General features: G+C 60.8%; 1 protein-coding gene across 1 annotated transcript in view; it reads left to right on the forward strand.

The window, feature by feature from the left end:
- The window catches only part of AP3D1 (adaptor related protein complex 3 subunit delta 1), a 46,425-nt gene that overhangs the window by 20,161 nt on the left and 9,412 nt on the right, over positions 1-16,852 (forward strand). Inside the window, exons 6-24 of the mRNA XM_012435835.3 lie at positions 998-1,127; positions 2,086-2,225; positions 2,308-2,381; positions 4,385-4,434; positions 4,779-4,828; positions 5,217-5,265; positions 6,753-6,898; positions 7,331-7,479; positions 7,582-7,812; positions 9,619-9,850; positions 10,976-11,121; positions 11,570-11,711; positions 12,642-12,713; positions 13,404-13,479; positions 13,592-13,791; positions 14,203-14,276; positions 14,847-15,027; positions 16,003-16,074; positions 16,468-16,575. Coding sequence (XP_012291258.3) covers positions 998-1,127; positions 2,086-2,225; positions 2,308-2,381; positions 4,385-4,434; positions 4,779-4,828; positions 5,217-5,265; positions 6,753-6,898; positions 7,331-7,479; positions 7,582-7,812; positions 9,619-9,850; positions 10,976-11,121; positions 11,570-11,711; positions 12,642-12,713; positions 13,404-13,479; positions 13,592-13,791; positions 14,203-14,276; positions 14,847-15,027; positions 16,003-16,074; positions 16,468-16,575 — 2,322 coding nt within the window. The remainder of the gene's footprint in view (positions 1-997; positions 1,128-2,085; positions 2,226-2,307; positions 2,382-4,384; positions 4,435-4,778; positions 4,829-5,216; positions 5,266-6,752; positions 6,899-7,330; positions 7,480-7,581; positions 7,813-9,618; positions 9,851-10,975; positions 11,122-11,569; positions 11,712-12,641; positions 12,714-13,403; positions 13,480-13,591; positions 13,792-14,202; positions 14,277-14,846; positions 15,028-16,002; positions 16,075-16,467; positions 16,576-16,852) is intronic.

Raw genomic sequence — 16,852 nt, forward strand, 5'->3', positions numbered from 1 at the left:
CAGTGGCTCCTGTCTGAGGTGCCGGCGGGCTTCTGTGCGGTCCTTTTTCCTCCATCCCTGACCACAGCCGGACTCCTCCCTGCTGCTCTATTTGTCAAAGGCTAACCCCCAGGCTGTGACAGTCCAAAACCCGGGAAGCCCCTGGAAATTCTGGCCCCAGAAGCATCTGTTTTGTACCTGACTTAATCTCCAGCTTATGAGGGGAATGTTTGTTCCCTTTCATTTAAAAAACAGCAGCCAGAGTAACAGTGTGGAGCGGGTGCTGTCCTGCGTGGCTGCTTGTCTGCCCAGGGGTGTCTAGATGGTGGCCATTGATCTTGGAGATTGTCAGCACAGCCTGCTCAGCTTCTAGATCAGGGGTCAGCAGGCGGCAGTGCAGAGGCACCGCTGGGCCTTCCCTCCACCTGTCGTGTCATTTCCAGTGGCCTCAGCTGCGAGGGGCAGAGCCGCATGGTCATGACAGAGGCCGTCTGGCCCATGAAGCTGCAAACACTGGCTGCTGGCCTTCACAGAGTGCCGGCCCCTCTAGATTAAAGCAGTGGGGAGCCCACAAGAAGGAGGGTGTCACTGTCCGGTCATGGGATGGCTCTGTCAGGACCAGGCAGTTGGAAGCGGCTTCCAGGCCTGATGGATGGGAGGGCTCCCGCCAGGGGACTGAACAGCTGCAGGGCACTGTAGGCTGTTCCCAGCACACCCGGGTTCCCTGGTGACTTTCCTCTCCAGGCTTCCTCCTCCCTCTGTGGGACCCAGGACCCTGAGGCAGGAAGGCCACAAGGGAGGAGAGCTTGGTCCGGAGGGCAGGCCTGAGGCAGGGGCACAGGAAGGCTGGCTTCCATGCCATCCGGGCCATGCTCTGTGACTCCTGGAGCTGGTGTGCAGCCACAGCCTCTGGCTGGAGGAGCGTCTCCTTCCTGTGGAGGAGGGGCGGCGTGGCAGCGGCATGAGCAGGGGTGAGATGAGGAAGGTTCCGCACAGGCTGAAGCTTGCTGTTCCGCAGATGTCGCACACCAAGCCCTACATCAGGAAGAAGGCCGTGCTGATCATGTACAAGGTGTTCCTGAAGTACCCCGAGTCGCTGCGCCCCGCCTTCCCCCGGCTGAAGGAGAAGCTGGAGGACCCCGACCCCGGTTCGTGGATTTGAGTTAAGCCTCAGGGTTGGGGCGGGGTCTCAGCCCGTGCTCTGGGAAGATGTGGTGGTGTGTTTTGGGGGGTGCTGTTGTGGGGGTGGTGGAGGCCTCTGTCTAGGACCCTGTGGAGCATGCCGGCTGGAGGTGGCCGGGCCTCCCCACGCTGGGGCAGCCATGAGGGAGGTGTTGGGGGGCTCAGCGTGGTGGGTTCTTCCTGGGTTGGTGGAGGGAGTAAGATCCAGTGTGTCTCTGAGCAGAGTCGGGGATGAGAGAGCAGAGGCGTCCCCCTCGCCACCTTATAAGACCAGTGCTTCCAGGGGATGGTCCAGACCATGTATCCCTCAAAGGAGCCTCCACCTCACATGGCTGTTGTGCATTTGTGGTGTAGTGACTGCGGGACACTGCTCAGATTCAGTGTCACTGAATTTCCCTGGGCCGCATGTGTGAAGCCTCTGGCACATAGCAGGCATGGGTCTCTGGACCCCAAAGCCAGCCCACAGGAATCCACGGCCCTGCGTGCGGGAGGGGAGACCCCAGCCCTGAGCATGGGACCTGATGGGCGAGGTTCTCCCTGGAGTGCTGGGCACGGATGCAGCAGGAAGGCTCCCTGGGCCCCAGTGGTGGGGCAGCTGCTTCTGGAGCCCCTCATGCTGAAACCCCGACTCAGAGGACCGCCGTCGGGCTGTCCTGAGCGTGGTGAGGCCTGCGCGCGCTTGTGCCTTGCAACAGTGCTGAACAACGCTTTCTCAGCGCCACAAGCTGGCTTCTGTGGCCTGTTCCCTGGAGGCTCAGGCCTGTGGCTGCTGTCCTTGTCACCAGGAGGAGGTGGCAGAGCCAGGGCCATGTTCAGTGGGAGCTGCTGCAGGCTCCAGAACTTGCTGGCAGGTTGGGAAGATGATGGGATGGTTTTCTAAGTGGAGGACGGGCTTCATGCTGATGAGGGCCCCTTGCTCCCCAGGGGTTCAGTCGGCCGCCGTCAACGTCATCTGCGAGCTGGCCAGACGCAACCCCAAGAACTACCTGTCCCTGGCCCCGCTCTTCTTCAAGCTGATGACGTCTTCCACCAACAACTGGGTCCTCATCAAGATCATCAAACTGGCAAGTACTGCCTGAGGACGTGGCGTCTTCCCCCTGCATGGGGCATTCCCTATCGGTGACCGTGGCCCTACTGTCCCCACAGTTCGGTGCTCTGACTCCTTTGGAGCCACGGCTAGGCAAGAAGCTGATCGAGCCCCTCACCAACCTCATCCATAGGTGAGCGCAGGATATGCGTGGTGGGGGCGGGCCGGTTCCACGGGTTCCAGGGTCAGAGTGGTGGGGCGGGCGGGGTCCATGGGGTCTGGGATCTGAGCGGTGGGGCAGGCGGCCTCCTCGAGGTCCAAGGTTAGAGCGGCGTGGCGGGCCAGCTCCACGGGGTCCAGGGTCTGAGCGGCGGGGTGGGGGGGATCCACAGGGTCCAGAGTCCGAGCAGCAGGGCAGGTGGCCCCACAGGTTCCAGGGTTGGAGCGGCTGGCAGCCCAGCCCCAGAGGGGCACAGCAGGATCTGAGTGTGAAGCAGCTGAAAGATGGAAGGCTCACGTGTCCAGAAGACCCTCCCTCCTAGAGTGTAAGCACATGGTGGCCTTCCTGGCCACTGGACTTTTTGTGCTGCTGGAGACATTTAAGGAGTTTGCATTTTCTTCTTTTTTTTTTTTTTAGATGGAGTCTTGCTATGTTGCCCAGGCTGGAGTCCAGTGGCATGATCTCAGCTCACTGCAACCTCCGCCTCCTGGGTTCAAGTGATTCTCTTGCCTCAGCCTGCCAAGTAGCTGTGATTATAGGCACCTGTTACCACACCCAGCTAATTTTTGTATTGTTTTGTTTTGTTTTGAGACGGAGTCTTGCTCTGTCACCAGGCTGGAGTGCAGTGATGCTGTCTCGGCTCACTGCAACCTCTGCCTCTCTGGTTCAAGTGATTCTCCTGCCTCAGACTCCCAAGTAGCTGGGATTAAAGGCACGCACCACCATGCCCAGCTAATTTTTGTATTTTTAGTAGAGACGGGGTTTCACCATGTTGGCCTGGATGGTCTCAGTCTTCTTACCTTGTGATCCGTCTGCGTCAGCCTCCCTAAGTGCTGGGATTATAGGTGTGAGCCACCACGCCCGGCTCTAATATTTGTATGTTTTGTAGAGGTGGGGTTTCATCACGTTTCCCAGGCTGGTCTCAAATTCCTGACCTCAGTTGATCTGCCCTCCTCGGCCTCCCAAAGTAATTTGTATTTTTGGTAGACACTGGGTTTCACTAAGTTGGTCAGTCTGGTCTCGAACTCCTGACCTCACCCACCTCGGCCTCCCAAAGTGCTGGGATTATAGGTGTGAGCCACTGCACCCCGTTGGCCATGACTTTCAGATGCAATCAAGTGTCACTTGGCGACAAGGTCATGTTCACAGAAGGGTGTCATGAGGACATTTCTTTGTGTGAGCAGCTTAGCGTGCACTCACACACCTCGCTGGGAAAGCCCACCATGCTCCTAGGCCATGTGGCCTGGCCCCATTCTCTTGGGCTGCAGCCCCGCCATGCTGACGGCTGTAAAGCTATAAGCAGCTATGACTCCATGGTGAGGAGCTGTGTGTCTGAACACATCTAAACATAGAAAAGGGCCAGGAGCCATGGCTCATGCCTGTAATCCCAGCACTTTGGGAGGCTGAGGTGAGTAGATCATTTGAGGTCAGGAGTTCGAGACCAGCCTGGCCAACATGTTGAAACCCCTCCTCTACAAAAATAAAATAGAAAAATTAGCTGGGTGTGGTGGTGGATGCCTGTAATACCAGCTGCTCAGGAGGCTGAGGCCCGAGAATCACATGAACCCGGGAGGCAGAGGTCACAGTGAGCCGAGATTGCACCACTGCACTCCAGTCTGGGTAACAGAGTGAGACTCCATTTCAAAAAAAAAAAAAAAAAACAAAACTCTAGAAAAAGTGCAGTAGGAAGGCGGTGTTCCGATCTTACAGGCCGCCGGGAGTGCGCAGTCCCTCCCTGCCTGGAGACTGCCATGGCGCCGGGCTACAGTAGGATTGCTCACATGCCCTTCCTGGGAAGGTGAGATGGTGACCAGTTGAGCACCATTGGCCTTGGAGAGCAGGGCATGCGCTCCCTCCTGGGCACACTCCCTGGGCTGTGGGGCCAAGGCTGTCTCCAGCCGAGCCGCCGCCATAGGGTCACCGCGTCTGACAAGTCCCCCAGTCCTCATGCCACTTCCCTGTGTTCCTTTCCTCAGCACATCCGCCATGTCCCTCCTCTACGAATGTGTGAACACCGTGATCGCAGGTGAGAACTGGTACTCTCCCCGTCTGGAAGGGCTGGCACTGCCAGGCTGGGGTCTCGGGTGAGGACAGGAGGGCACCGGGCCTGGTGTCCCCGAGCGCCACACCTGCTGCCAAGGCAGCCACAAGTCCCCACCCACTTGATGCTGGTGTGTGCTCTGGGCCCCTGTGACCGGAGTACATTTATTTTTAAAATATATTTGTTCCTACCTGGACGATCTATACACCTGTTTCAAGAAAAAAAATTACCATCTAGTTTTATATTCAAATAAACTGGCCAGGCGTGGTGGCTCAGGCCGACAGTGAGTGTCGGCGCTGGCCGCGGTGCTGACCGGGCTGTCTCTGCAGTGCTCATCTCCCTGTCCTCCGGCATGCCCAACCACAGCGCCAGCATCCAGGTACGTCCTGCACGGGCTGGAGCTTCCCCACCCTGTGACCAAGGTACTGGTCACACACACTGTCCTTGGGGCTCAGGAGGGCACAGCCATGTTCTGTGTGAACCAGGGACCTGGGTCTGGTCAGGCTCCTTGTGGTATGTCTGTGGGGTGGACGCGTGGCGTGCTGAGGAGTTGGGGAGAGCACCCGTGGGAAGCAGGGCCTCCCTTGTCCCTGATGGCCCATGTGGGCCCTGTTTGCTTTCCTCCTGGGCTTTGGTGGTTGGGCGGGCCGACCCTGGGCCTTAGGCCAGGTGGGGATTGAATCTGGAGGACACCTGGGGCGGCCCAGGGTCAGCAGAGCTCAGCCTTGGTTTCAGAGGATGGAAGCAGCATCGTGTTTTCTTTTCAGCTTTGTGTCCAGAAATTAAGGATATTGATCGAGGACTCGGATCAGAACTGTGAGTCGCCCCTCTCCAGTGCCGTCATTTCCCCATCCCGCCTCTGTGACGTTAGGGGTTCTCCCAGCCTGAGGAGGAAATGGACCTTGGCGCACTCTCTGATGGATGGCACCCTGCTTCAGAGACGTTCCTCTGCCAGTGCCCCGAGGCACCCTTGCACCCCAGCCCGACTACATGGGGTGGCTGGTCTCCCTGTGTCCAGGCCAAAGGTGTTCAGATGCTGAGCCTCATGCCAGCCGCCACAGGCAGGGTCCTTGGGAACACCAGCTCCCTGTGAGCCCCAGTCCCTGTGGAGATGCGGAGGGCATGGCAGAGGCCCCCAGTGCCGGGATCTTGGCAGTTGAACGGGTGCCACTTAGCACCTTGCTGCGAGATTCCCTGACATTTCAGCCTCTGCATGTTTCTGCAGGGCTGTGTGAGGCTCTGTCTGTGAGATGGAGCAGCGCACGGCGCCCCTGCTCAGGTGCCTGCCCGCGTGTGGGTGTCCCCGTGCTGCCCTGTGGAGGAATTAGAATTAGCGGCCTCTCCCTGGTACCTGGTACCTGGTACCGGGGCCGAGGGGCAGGGTGGTGTTTTGGGTGCTCACTTTGCAGCTAGGCCTTTTTGTTTAGAGCAGCAGTTGGCAGACTCTTTTGCAACAGCCCAGATAGTGGAGTGGCCCCCATCCGAGGCTTCGGGTACCCCCGTCAGTCACAGTCCAGAAATAGGCAGGCACCGCACAGTCAGCTGTTCCCAGAGAGACCACGTTCACCTGCCTTTCCTGAGTTGTTGTTAGTTCCTGTTAGTTGTTAATCTTTTACCGTGCCTCATTTACACAATAAACTTCACCATAGGCCCATAAGCATAAGAAAAACAAACACGCAGGGCTGAGCGCCATCCACCACGTCAGGCTTCCACAGGGAGCCACGGGCCCATCCCCCATGGGTAGGTGGGGGCTGCTGCGTTTTCTCTGCGGACCGAATGGTCTCTGTTTTTGCTCAGTGCTGGCTGTGGCCTGAAAGCCGCCGTGGATGGCAGTATGTGAACAGGTTCAGCTGTGTGCCCTGTGGCTGGGGTGGCCCTGGCTTAGGTGGTGGCATCTGTGCCTCATGCCCAGGGCCCTTAGCTCTCTGTGAGCTAGTTTGGGCCAGTTGGGTGGACAGAGTACCGGGTGCGGGTGAGAGGGTGCCCGATGGTGCCGGAGTCTTCTCTGCATTCTCCCCTGTGCTGGCTGGGTGGGGAGAGGAGAGCTGAGAGCATCTACTGTAATATGGTAGTAGGTAGGGGAGGCCTTCCCGAGGGGCAGCCTGCATCCTGGCTCCCAGGGAGGGGCTCTGCTAGGGCGACATCTCCCGTGGTGATCACCAGCTGGAGACTTGTTCTCTCCACCCCAGGGTGCCAGGGCCAGGCAGCCTCCTGAGGTGGAGACCCTGCCTGGAGAGCCTTGTGCCATGCCCGCAGCCTGCTGTCTGTCCGTCCCAGTGACCGGCTCTGGCCTCTCTCCACAGTGAAGTATCTGGGGCTGCTGGCCATGTCCAAGATCCTGAAGACCCATCCCAAGTCCGTGCAGTCCCACAAGGACCTCATCCTGCAGTGCCTGGACGACAAGGACGAGTCCATCCGGCTGCGGGCCTTGGACCTGCTCTACGGGATGGTGCGTCCCCACCACCCGCCTGCTGCCCACCACCTGGCCTGCCTTCTCTAAGGGACATGAAGTGTTGAGTGCAGAGCCATGGGGAATGTAGGGGTCACGATCCACTCGCAGTCAGGGCCCTCAGCAAGTGTGGTGGGTCAGGGCAGGGGGCGCAAGCCCTGGTCCACAGCTGTCTTGGAGGGCCTGTGTGGCCAGGGCTGGGGCCGAAGCCTGCAGAACAGACTGTTCTGGACCGGTTACCGCTTCCTGGCTGGGGGCCGTGTGCCTCTGACCCACCCCGCGTCGGGGGCCTGCTGCCTCCCTGGGGTCGATCTGTGAACTGGGGTCCGCCTGTGTCCCGTGGATTCTGTCTCAGGAGCAGATGTTTGGCGCCTCACCAAGCAACCCCCAAGTGGGATCCGCCCTGACCACTGTCCCCACACTCTTGCCCAGGTGTCCAAGAAGAACCTGATGGAGATCGTGAAGAAGCTGATGACCCACGTGGACAAGGCAGAGGGCACCACCTACCGCGACGAGCTGCTCACCAAGATCATTGACATCTGCAGCCAGTCTAACTACCAGTACATCACCAACTTTGAGTGGTGCGTCCTGCTCCCGGGGCGCAGCTGGCGGTCGGGGGGCCATGGTGCCGCTCACCCGCTGCCCCGCTCACCCGCTGCTCACCCGCCACTCCCGCCCCACAGGTACATCAGCATCCTGGTGGAGCTGACTCGGCTGGAAGGCACACGGCACGGCCACCTCATCGCCGCCCAGATGCTGGACGTGGCCATCCGAGTGAAGGCCATCCGCAAGTTCGCCGTGTCCCAGATGTCCTCGCTGCTCGACAGCGCACACCTGCTGGCCAGCAGCACCCAGCGGAACGGGATCTGCGAGGTGCTCTATGCTGCCGCCTGGATCTGCGGAGAGTTCTCGGAGTGAGTGGGCGCTTGGCCTCCGGGCTGGCAGCTTCACCAGACTCCTGAGGGGTAGGGACCAGGGACATCCTGGCAGATCTTCCCGCTGTCAGGCCTTGACCTGCCGCCCCAGCCGCCTTGCAGGCTCATGGGCTCCCAGTAGCCATCCCCTGACGATGGCCGGACCCGCTCCCCTTTTACAATGGCGGGTTTGTGCCACCTTATCTGCTCTCTGGCATCTGTGGCGCTCCCAGGAGATTATAAATCCCGTGGGCACCAGGATGGGGAGCTGGGAGGGTCGATGGGGTGGGCTGCAGTTGGGGCTGGCCCTGGGTGTCTGCAAGGTTCAGTCCCAGCTGTGCGAGTGGCAGCCCCTCTGAGCCCTGCCTTGCCGTAGGTCAGGTGGGAGCTCTGTGTGGCACTGAGGTGGCCCAGGGAGGCACCTGCTCAGCCCCAGCCTGCCCACGCCAGGCCCCTCTGGGAGCACCGGTCTCAGCGCCAGATTCCAGGTGGGCCGCAGGGATGGATCCTGGAGACATGGCCCTTCTGTCTCCAGGAGCGTCAGATTCCCTCTGCCGTCTCCAGGAGCGTTAGGCTCTCTCTGGCCAAGAGAACAGATCACAGCCACTGCCTGGAGGTGGGAATGTGTTGCTGAGACTCACGGTTCTCACACCAGTCTGAATTTCCAGAGGCTTTTGGAAAGTTAGAAGATTTGCCACTATGCCCCACTGCCTCGGGCCTGGCCCCGCGAGCACCACAGGCTACTGCCTGCCGCCTATCACTGCCACAGCGAGCACTCCCTGCCCTGGGTCTGCCCCAGCTTAGGGAGGGCCCGACTCCCAGGATCCTGAAAGGTTCCCCAGCCAGCCTGCATCCTCAAGATGAGCACATCTGTTACTTTCTTTCCTCTATTTTTTTTTTCTTTTGAGACAGAGTCTTGCTCTGTCATCTAGGCTGGAGTGCTAGGCCATCATTTTATTATTGGGAATAAAAGTGGACTAGAAACATTTCAAGTCCCAAGGCATCGTGTCAGATGTCAGTGAGACGTACCACCCCACCCCAGGGCCCCGCTGTCCTGCAGTTCGGGGTCTCCTAGTTCCTTCTGCTCCCGGCCTGTCCTGCTCATCCTCCCCGGGCACAGCCCCCGAGCCCCACTGTCCTGCAGATGAGGGCCTCCCGGTTTCGTCTGCTCTGGCCTGTCCTGCTCGTCCTCCCCTAGCACAGCCCCCGAGCCCCACTGTCCTGCAGATGAGGGCCTCCCGGTTTCATCTGCTCCAGCCTGTCTTGCTCATCCTCCCCCGGCACAGCCCCCGAGCCCCACTGTCCTGCAGATGAGGGCCTCCTGGTTTTGTCTGCTCCGGCCTGTCCTGCTCGTCCTCCCCCGGCACAGCCCCTGAGCCCCACTGTCCTGCAGATGAGGGCCTCCCGGTTTCATCTGCTCCAGCCTGTCCTGCTCATCCTCCCCCGGCACAGCCCCCGAGCCCCACTGTCCTGCAGATGAGGGCCTCCTGGTTTCATCTGCTCCAGCCTGTCCTGCTCGTCCTCCCCGGGCTGGCTGCACAGTTGACCCTGTTGTCCTTTCCTCTTCTGACCTTTCCACCATTCAGTGGCTCTGTCACCTCCATGTCTCTGCCTTGTTCATGGTATGGGCCACTGACGGCCCCTGGTTTCTTTCAGTTCGTGTCTCAGCCCCTGGAGCCTGCTCAGAGAATGGGAGGGGCCCAGAGTCACCTTGTTTGTGACACTCCAGGCCTCCCGGGTCCTCACCTGCTGGAGAGGAGCCCCGGGGTGGGCATCCTGTGGCCTCACAGCGTCTCTTGTCCGCAGGCATCTGCAGGAGCCACACCACACGCTGGAGGCCATGCTGCGGCCCAAAGTTACCACGCTGCCCGGCCACATCCAGGCCGTGTACGTGCAGAACGTGGTCAAGCTGTATGCCTCCATCCTGCAGCAGAAGGAGCAGGCCGGGGAGGTGGAGGGCGCCCAGGCCGTCACCCAGCTCATGGTGGACCGGCTGCCGCAGTTCGTGCAGAGCGCAGACCTGGAGGTGCAGGAGCGGGTGAGGCTGCACTCCGAGTTGGGCGGAGCCCCGGAGCCCTCAGCGCCAGATCTGTCCCGCGGCGGCCAGATCGGCAGGGCCTCACTTCCTCCTCTGAAGCCACTCTCTGAGATACCCTTGTCGCCACTTGTGCTGTCTGGGGCTTGGGGTTGGTCAGTGGGGCCTGGAGGTCAGCAGGACGGGGGTCTGTCAGGAGCACTGGGGCAGGTCTCGGGAGTGCTGCTCTGGCCACAGGAAGAGCTTGCATCGAGTGCGGTGAGACAGGGGTGAGAGCTGGGGACAGCCATGGCTGTTTCTGGTGCCTTGCAGGTGATGGGTTCTCAGTGGAGCAGGCCACACACCTGTGCCGGGTGATGCCCACCGGTTCACAGCTCTCTATTATGTTTTTTTTTTTGAGACAGAGTTTCGTTCTTTTTCCCAGGCTGGAGTGAAGTGGCATGATCTCAGCTCACTGCAACCTCTGCCCCCTGGAGGTTCAAGTGATTCTCCTGCCTCAGCCTCCCCAGTAGCTGGGATTATAGCCACCTGCCGCCACACTTAGCTGATTTTTGTACTTTTAGTAAAGACAGGGTTTCGCCCTGTTGGCCAGGCTAGTGTCAAACTCCTGACCTCAAGTGATTCACCCACCGCAGCCTCCCAAAGTGCTCAGGTTACAGGTGTGAATCACTGTGCCTGGCTCCCAGGTATCTGTGAGACAGGGTGGGAGTGGCGTTGGCCAATCTGGCGGTTGAGGAGACCCAGCCTTAGAGGCTGCGTGGGGTGTGGCCCCGGCTCCTCTGCACCGTTACCTGGGGACTGGCCATGATCCTTGGCCCGTTGTTGCTGTTGGAGCTGCCCAGCCTGGCTGTGTCTCAGGTGGAGCCAGCATAGAGGCCGGGAGTCCACAGGGGTCGAGGGAGTAGTGCTTCTGGTCTCAGGGTGCAGAGCTCCCTGTCATGCCCCTGTCTCCGTTCTCTTTGTGGATTGATGTGTTTCCGCTGCTTACTGGCAAGGATCATGATGCCAGAGACGGTGTGAGGACTGGGCTGTGTGTGGCTACAGTAGGGGCCATGCCACCTGGTGTCCTGAGGGTGGCCAGGTGGCCTTCCAGGCAGGTGGCAGTGGTGACTCCTGCGTCCCCTGCAGGCGTCCTGCATCCTGCAGCTGGTCAAGCACATCCAGAAGCTTCAGGCCAAGGATGTGCCTGTGGCAGAGGAGGTCAGCGCCCTCTTTGCTGGGGAGCTGAACCCAGTGGCCCCCAAGGCCCAGAAGAAGGTTCCAGTCCCTGAAGGGTAAGGATACGGTGCGGGGTCATTGTAGCCACAGCCCTGACATGGTCCTCCGATGCCCGGAGGCACAGCAGCAGCTACTGCAACCTGGACAGCCAGGGAGGGTGAAGGGCTGATGGGAGGCCTTGGGCGTTTGTGCCCCTCACATGGACCCACCCGGCGCTCTTGCTGGTTCTGTGACCTTGCTTGTGCTCGGGGCTGCTCCCTGGGAAGTAGGCCTGCTCCCACCCTCACCATAAACCTCAGAGGCACTCTGAGCCCTCCGTGCAGCCTTGCTGGGTCCCTGCATCCTCTCTAAGGGGCAGTGACAGCTGCCTCGCTGGCCCTGTGTGGGTGGCAGGCTCCACATGGGGTATCCCATGGCCGGGCACGTGGGGAGCCTGCTCGGGTGGACACCTGCAGGCACGTGCTCCGTCACACACCGCCCTGTGTGACCCTCCTGTCTGTGCAGCCTGGACCTGGATGCCTGGATCAACGAGCCGCTCTCGGACAGCGAGTCAGAGGACGAGAGGCCTAGGGCTGTCTTCCACGAGGAGGAGCAGCGGCGCCCCAAGCACCGGCCGTCCGAGGCGGACGAGGAGGAGCTGGCCCGGGTGAGCTGCTGGGTGCCCCTGGCGGTCCTTGCCTCCTCCCTCCTTCCCAGGGAGTCTTTGAGGCTCCCAATACCAGAGCCCTGTTCTGTCGGCTCAGGATTGTATGCCGCTGTCCTCCAGGAAGCCCCAAATGGATATTTCATGTTATAGTTGGGTTTCAGTGAGTTTCACTGAAGTGGGGAGTAGCTTCTCTAGATCTGGGAGCCCCCAAGGAGCCCCCAACCTGTAGCCAGGGGCCTGCAGGTGCCTTGGTGGGGCGCCCTCCCCCACCCCACAGCTGCTGCGAGACACTGCACATGTGCAGCCCACCAAGACCAGAAGCTGAGGCAGGTGAGGGAGGCCCCGGACCCCGCCGTCTGGAGGGGGTGCGACCCCCAGGCCCCACCCTCTGGAGGGGGTGTGGTCCCCGGGCCCCACCCTCTGGAGGGGGATACAGCCCCTGGGCCCCATGTGGGGCTCCACCTTGCCCTGCTCACCTGAGCTGGGAGGGCAGCCCCTGCCGCAGCCTCCTCCTCCCGTCCTGCACCTGTGGAGGGGACGCCCAGCATGGGCTGTGTGCGGGGCTTTGTGCACCTGCACCCTCCAGGCCATGCTTTCTGGCAGCCCTGGCTCCGGGCCCTGCAGCCCCAGCTTGTCTGAGCAGTGCTCGTCAGGAGCCAGGTGGCCCCGGCAGGTCAGCGGCCTCTGTGGGTCCTGGTCCTGGCCTGGCCTGGAGGCTTGGGTGTCCCTGCTTCCTAGAGCGTTAGCGATTCCTTTCCCCAATACGAGTTCCTTCCAGTTGCGGGCCTTGGTTTCCCTGTTAGTAAAAGCTCAGTGGTGAAACCTTCCAAAGATCCAGCCACCTCTGGCTGGGCTGCTGCTGGTGGGGGACATCCACGGAGGGGTATCGCGCCTGCTTCTCTTGGACTCACGCCACGCCCTGTCCTGCAGCGCCGAGAGGCCCGGAAGCAGGAGCAGGCCAACAACCCATTCTACATCAAGAGCTCGCCATCACCACAGAAGGTGAGGCAGGTCCCTGGGCTCTGTCTCTCAGCACCCTCTATCCTCACCGTCCGTACCCCGCGGCATCCCTCTGAGTTTCAGGCTCCCCCAGGCAGATCCTGGGAGTGGAGCTGGGGATGTGCAGTGACCGTGAGGAGCCTTGGAGGGGCAGTGCCTCCCTGTGAGTCCTGTTTATTGGAGGCCTCCAGTCCGGGGTCCCCACTTCGTGTTTTCAGCACCCAGCTGCTGTCCAGCCCTGACCCCCACCATTGTGGGCAAGCTGCTGCCTCACTCTGGGCTTGAGGCCACATTATTTTCCTCATTTGAGGAGAGAAAGTGGACAAGGATTTGTGGCCAGCGTAGTGGCTCACGCCTGTAATTCCAGCTGCTCGGGAGGCTGATACAGGATAATCGCTTGAACCCGGAAGGCAGAGGTTGCAGTGAGCCGAGATCATGCCACTAGCCTGGGTGACAGAGCAAGACTTTGTCTCAAAAACTAAAATGGACAAGGATTTGCTTCTCCCTGTGCAGTAGGCCTGCAGGATCACTCGAGTGACAAGCTTTCCAGCTTTCACTGTCTTTTAAGAGTTGGGTCCTCGGGATGCGTTTTCTCACGGTGCTCCTCTAGGCCTGGGGCTCCGGCAGGACCTCTGGCTCCTGAGGATGTCGGACTGAGAGTCTCATGATCATGCCTGGATGTTGCTTTTGCAGCGGTACCAAGACACACCAGGCGTGGAGCACATTCCTGTGGTGCAGATTGACCTCTCCGTCCCTTTGAAGGTTCCAGGCAAGTGTCTCCAGTGTTACAGGGGCGCGCTCGTCACATGGGCCGTGGGGTGTTCCTGCCGCCCTCCCTGTGAGCTCCTGGGGCCTGGTGTTGATCGCCCGCCTGCCTGCAGGGCTGCCCATGTCGGACCAGTACGTGAAGCTGGAGGAGGAGCGGCGGCACCAGCAGAAGCTGGAGAAGGACAAGAGGAGGAAGAAGAGGAAGGAGAAGGAGAGGAAGGGCAAGCGCCGCCATGGCTCACTGCCCACGGAGAGTGACGAGGACATCGCCCCTGCCCAGCAGGTGGACATCGTCACTGAGGAGATGCCGGAGGTCAGCTTGCTGGAGGGCCCAGCCCGGGGGCACCCACCTTTCGGCACACGTGTGTCCCCGGGGCCGTGTACAGCGGCCTCTCCCCGAGGTCTTCCCCGCCCCAGAGAGCGTAGAGGAGAGGCTTCTGTCCTCCAGCGCACGCCCCCACTCACCCGGCCCAGCACTCACCCACCCTGGGCCGGCAGCTTCAGCGGCAGGTGCTGGTCTGCTGCTTCCTGGGGCCCGGCTGCCCTTGGTGTCTGGATGCTGATTGGAGCCTCTGTGGCGGAGCCACGTTGCTGCCCACCTGCATGTGTGGTCCTTGTGGGCGTGGCCCTGGTTGTCTCAGGCAGTCCCACTGGGTCCGAGGTAGATGGGGTCCACCAGGATGTAGGGTGGATGTCACTGATGGAGTTCCCCTCTTCCTGTCAGAACGCTCTGCCCAGTGACGAGGATGACAAAGACCCCAATGACCCCTACAGGGCTTTGGACATTGACCTTGATAAGTGAGTCCATGTGGGCTCAGGGTGAGGGTGGAGGCCACAGCTGGTTGCTTCCCTTCCTCCTATCGTCCCTTCTTTACAGAGTGGGCAGGCTGGGGCGGGGTGTGGGTGGGGCAGGGCTCTGGAGGGTGGGCAGGCTGGGGTGGGGTGTGGGTGGGGCAGGGCTCTAGAGGGTGGGCAGGCTGGGGTGGAGTGTGGGTTGGTTGTGGGTAGGGTGGGGCTCTGGAGGTGGGGGCAGGCTGGCGTGGGGTGCTGGCAGGCCTTCCCCAGGCGACATCCTCACTGCACTGCTCTTGGCTGGCCTTCCCAACCAAGACCCTAAGTGTGGGTTCTGAGGTGTCCAGGCCGTGACAGGGCAGGGTGCGGCCACCACAGACCCTCCCATGGCAGCCTCAGCAGGCGGTGTTGGGCAGATCCTTGTCAGGCCACGGCTGGGGGCCAGGGGCGGGAGGAGCAGGTCCTGCGCTGCGTGGCCTGGGATGTCCTGGGCATGTGCTGGGCCACACTACGTACTCAGCGGACCTGGGGCATGGCCAGTGGTGCTGATGTGCGCCCCGGCCGTCCCCTCTCCAGGCCCTTAGCCGACAGCGAGAAGCTGCCTATTCAGAAACACAGAAATGCGGAGACATCAAAATCCCCTGAGAAGGAGGACGTTCCCGTGGCAGAAAAGAAAAGCAAGAAACCCAAGAAGAAAGAAAAAAAGCACAAAGAGAAAGGGAGAGACAAGGAAAAGAAGAAGGAGAAGGAGAAGAAGGTAAGGCCGGCGCCCAGGGCGGCCTCCTCTTCCATTCCCCTCCCTTGCCCTGAGCTCACAGACCGGCTGGGGACAGTGGCACGCTCCGGGGAAGTGGCCGTGAGTCTGAGGCAGCGAGCGCCAGCCTCCTCGCTCTGGCTCTGTGGCCCAGTGGAGTGCGGAAGTGGCGTCGGAGGGGAGCTGCCCGTGTGCTTGTGTTGCGGGAGACCCGAGGACCCGACGGTCCGGTGGGTGAGCCGTGTCCTCACCCCTGTTCAGAGCTCAGCGTGGTTGAGACGCTGCCCTCACATGTAGCTCCAGAACCACTTCTGCAGTGTCTGTGTGCAGAGTTTCACATAGAGAAAGAAATGGGTTTTTTTTTTGAGATGGAGTTTCACTCTTGTAGCCCAGGCTGGAGTGCAGTGGCACCATCCCGGCTCATTGCAGCCTCTGCCTCTCGGGGTCAAGTGGTTCTCCTGCCTCAGCCTCCTGAGTAGCTGGGATTACAGGCATGCGCCACCATGCCTGGCTAATTTTGTATTTTTAGTAGAGACAGGGTTTCTCCATGTTGGTCAGGCTGGTCTCGAACTCCTGACCTCAGGTGATCTGCCCACCCCAGCCTCCCAAAGTGCTAGGATTATAGGCGTGAGTCATCACACCCGGCTAAAAATGGATTTTTCAAAGGAGCACATGTTCTCAGGGCCCGGGGCCCTTTCCACACCCACGTCAGGGGGCCTCGGCGGATATGAGCCTTCTGACCACTGGAATGGCGCATACCCATGCACAGATCTGTCCCTGGCTGCCTTCTGGAAGCGACACCAGAGCCAGTAGGGCCGACTGAGGATGTCGCCATCAGCTCCTGGATTCCCAGGCTTTGCAAGGCCCAGCTGGTCCAGGGCCCTGGGGGCCAGCAAGGGCAGGTGGGGCCTGCCATTCCCGGCCCCTCTTCCCAGGACCAGGTGCTACATTTGCGGACAGACTGTCTTGTGGTTTCAGGCTGCGGACCTGGACTTCTGGCTATCTACCACCCCACCGCCTGCCCCTGCCCCTGCCCCTGTTCCATCCACGGTAAGAGATTGGCAGCTGGCCGGTGCTGGCTTTGGGTGTCTCCAGAGGTCATGCGGGCACTCAGGGCAGAGCCCTGGGTCTCCTGAGGCCCTGTGTCTTCAAGGTCAGCACCGCCAACCTGTGGAACCTGAGCTGAGTAGAGCCGGGGTCACACTCCTGGGTCCTGATGGGCCAAGCAGGGGCCAGGGGAAGGGAAAGTCAGCCAGGGCCTCTGCACCCACGGGCTCCCTGGGAGTCACTCGGAGGGCACCTTGGCCTCTCAGGTGGGGTGGGGGCACGGGACTGGCCGGGGGTGAGGGTGAGCCGAGGGTGTGGTGTGGGAGGCTGCCTGGGGTGCAGTGGAGTGAGTCCCCTCATTGCCCGTCGTGAGCCCTGAGCCCCGTCTCCCTGCAGGAGGAGGTCGATGTGAACGCCGTCACTGCCTCGAAAGACGAGTGTGAGGATACCAAGATGGAGGCTCAAGGCGAAGAGGACGATGCTGAGGGGCAGGAGCAGGACAAGGTGAGGCTGTTGCCCCGGGGGCTGTGGAGGGCTGCATGAGCCCAGCACCCCACGTGGGGCCGCACACGGCTGCCGCCTCCCAGATCCCAGGGCAGCCCTGCCCTCGCCTTCGCGTTGCTGGTCTCATGGGCCTTTTGTGCTTGTGGTTCTGTACTCTAAGTCTGAGTCTGCAACTTTCTTTTTCTTTTTTCATAACCACTTTTTTTTGGTGTGTTTTTTTTTTGTTGTTGTGGGGGAGATAATCTCGCTGTGTTGCCCAGGCTGGAGTGCAGTGGCA

This window comes from Aotus nancymaae, unplaced genomic scaffold (genome assembly GCF_030222135.1).
Source record: "Aotus nancymaae isolate 86718 unplaced genomic scaffold, 86718_ANA_hifiasm-v0.15.2.pri h1tg000124l, whole genome shotgun sequence".
Lineage (NCBI taxonomy): Eukaryota > Metazoa > Chordata > Mammalia > Primates > Aotidae > Aotus > Aotus nancymaae.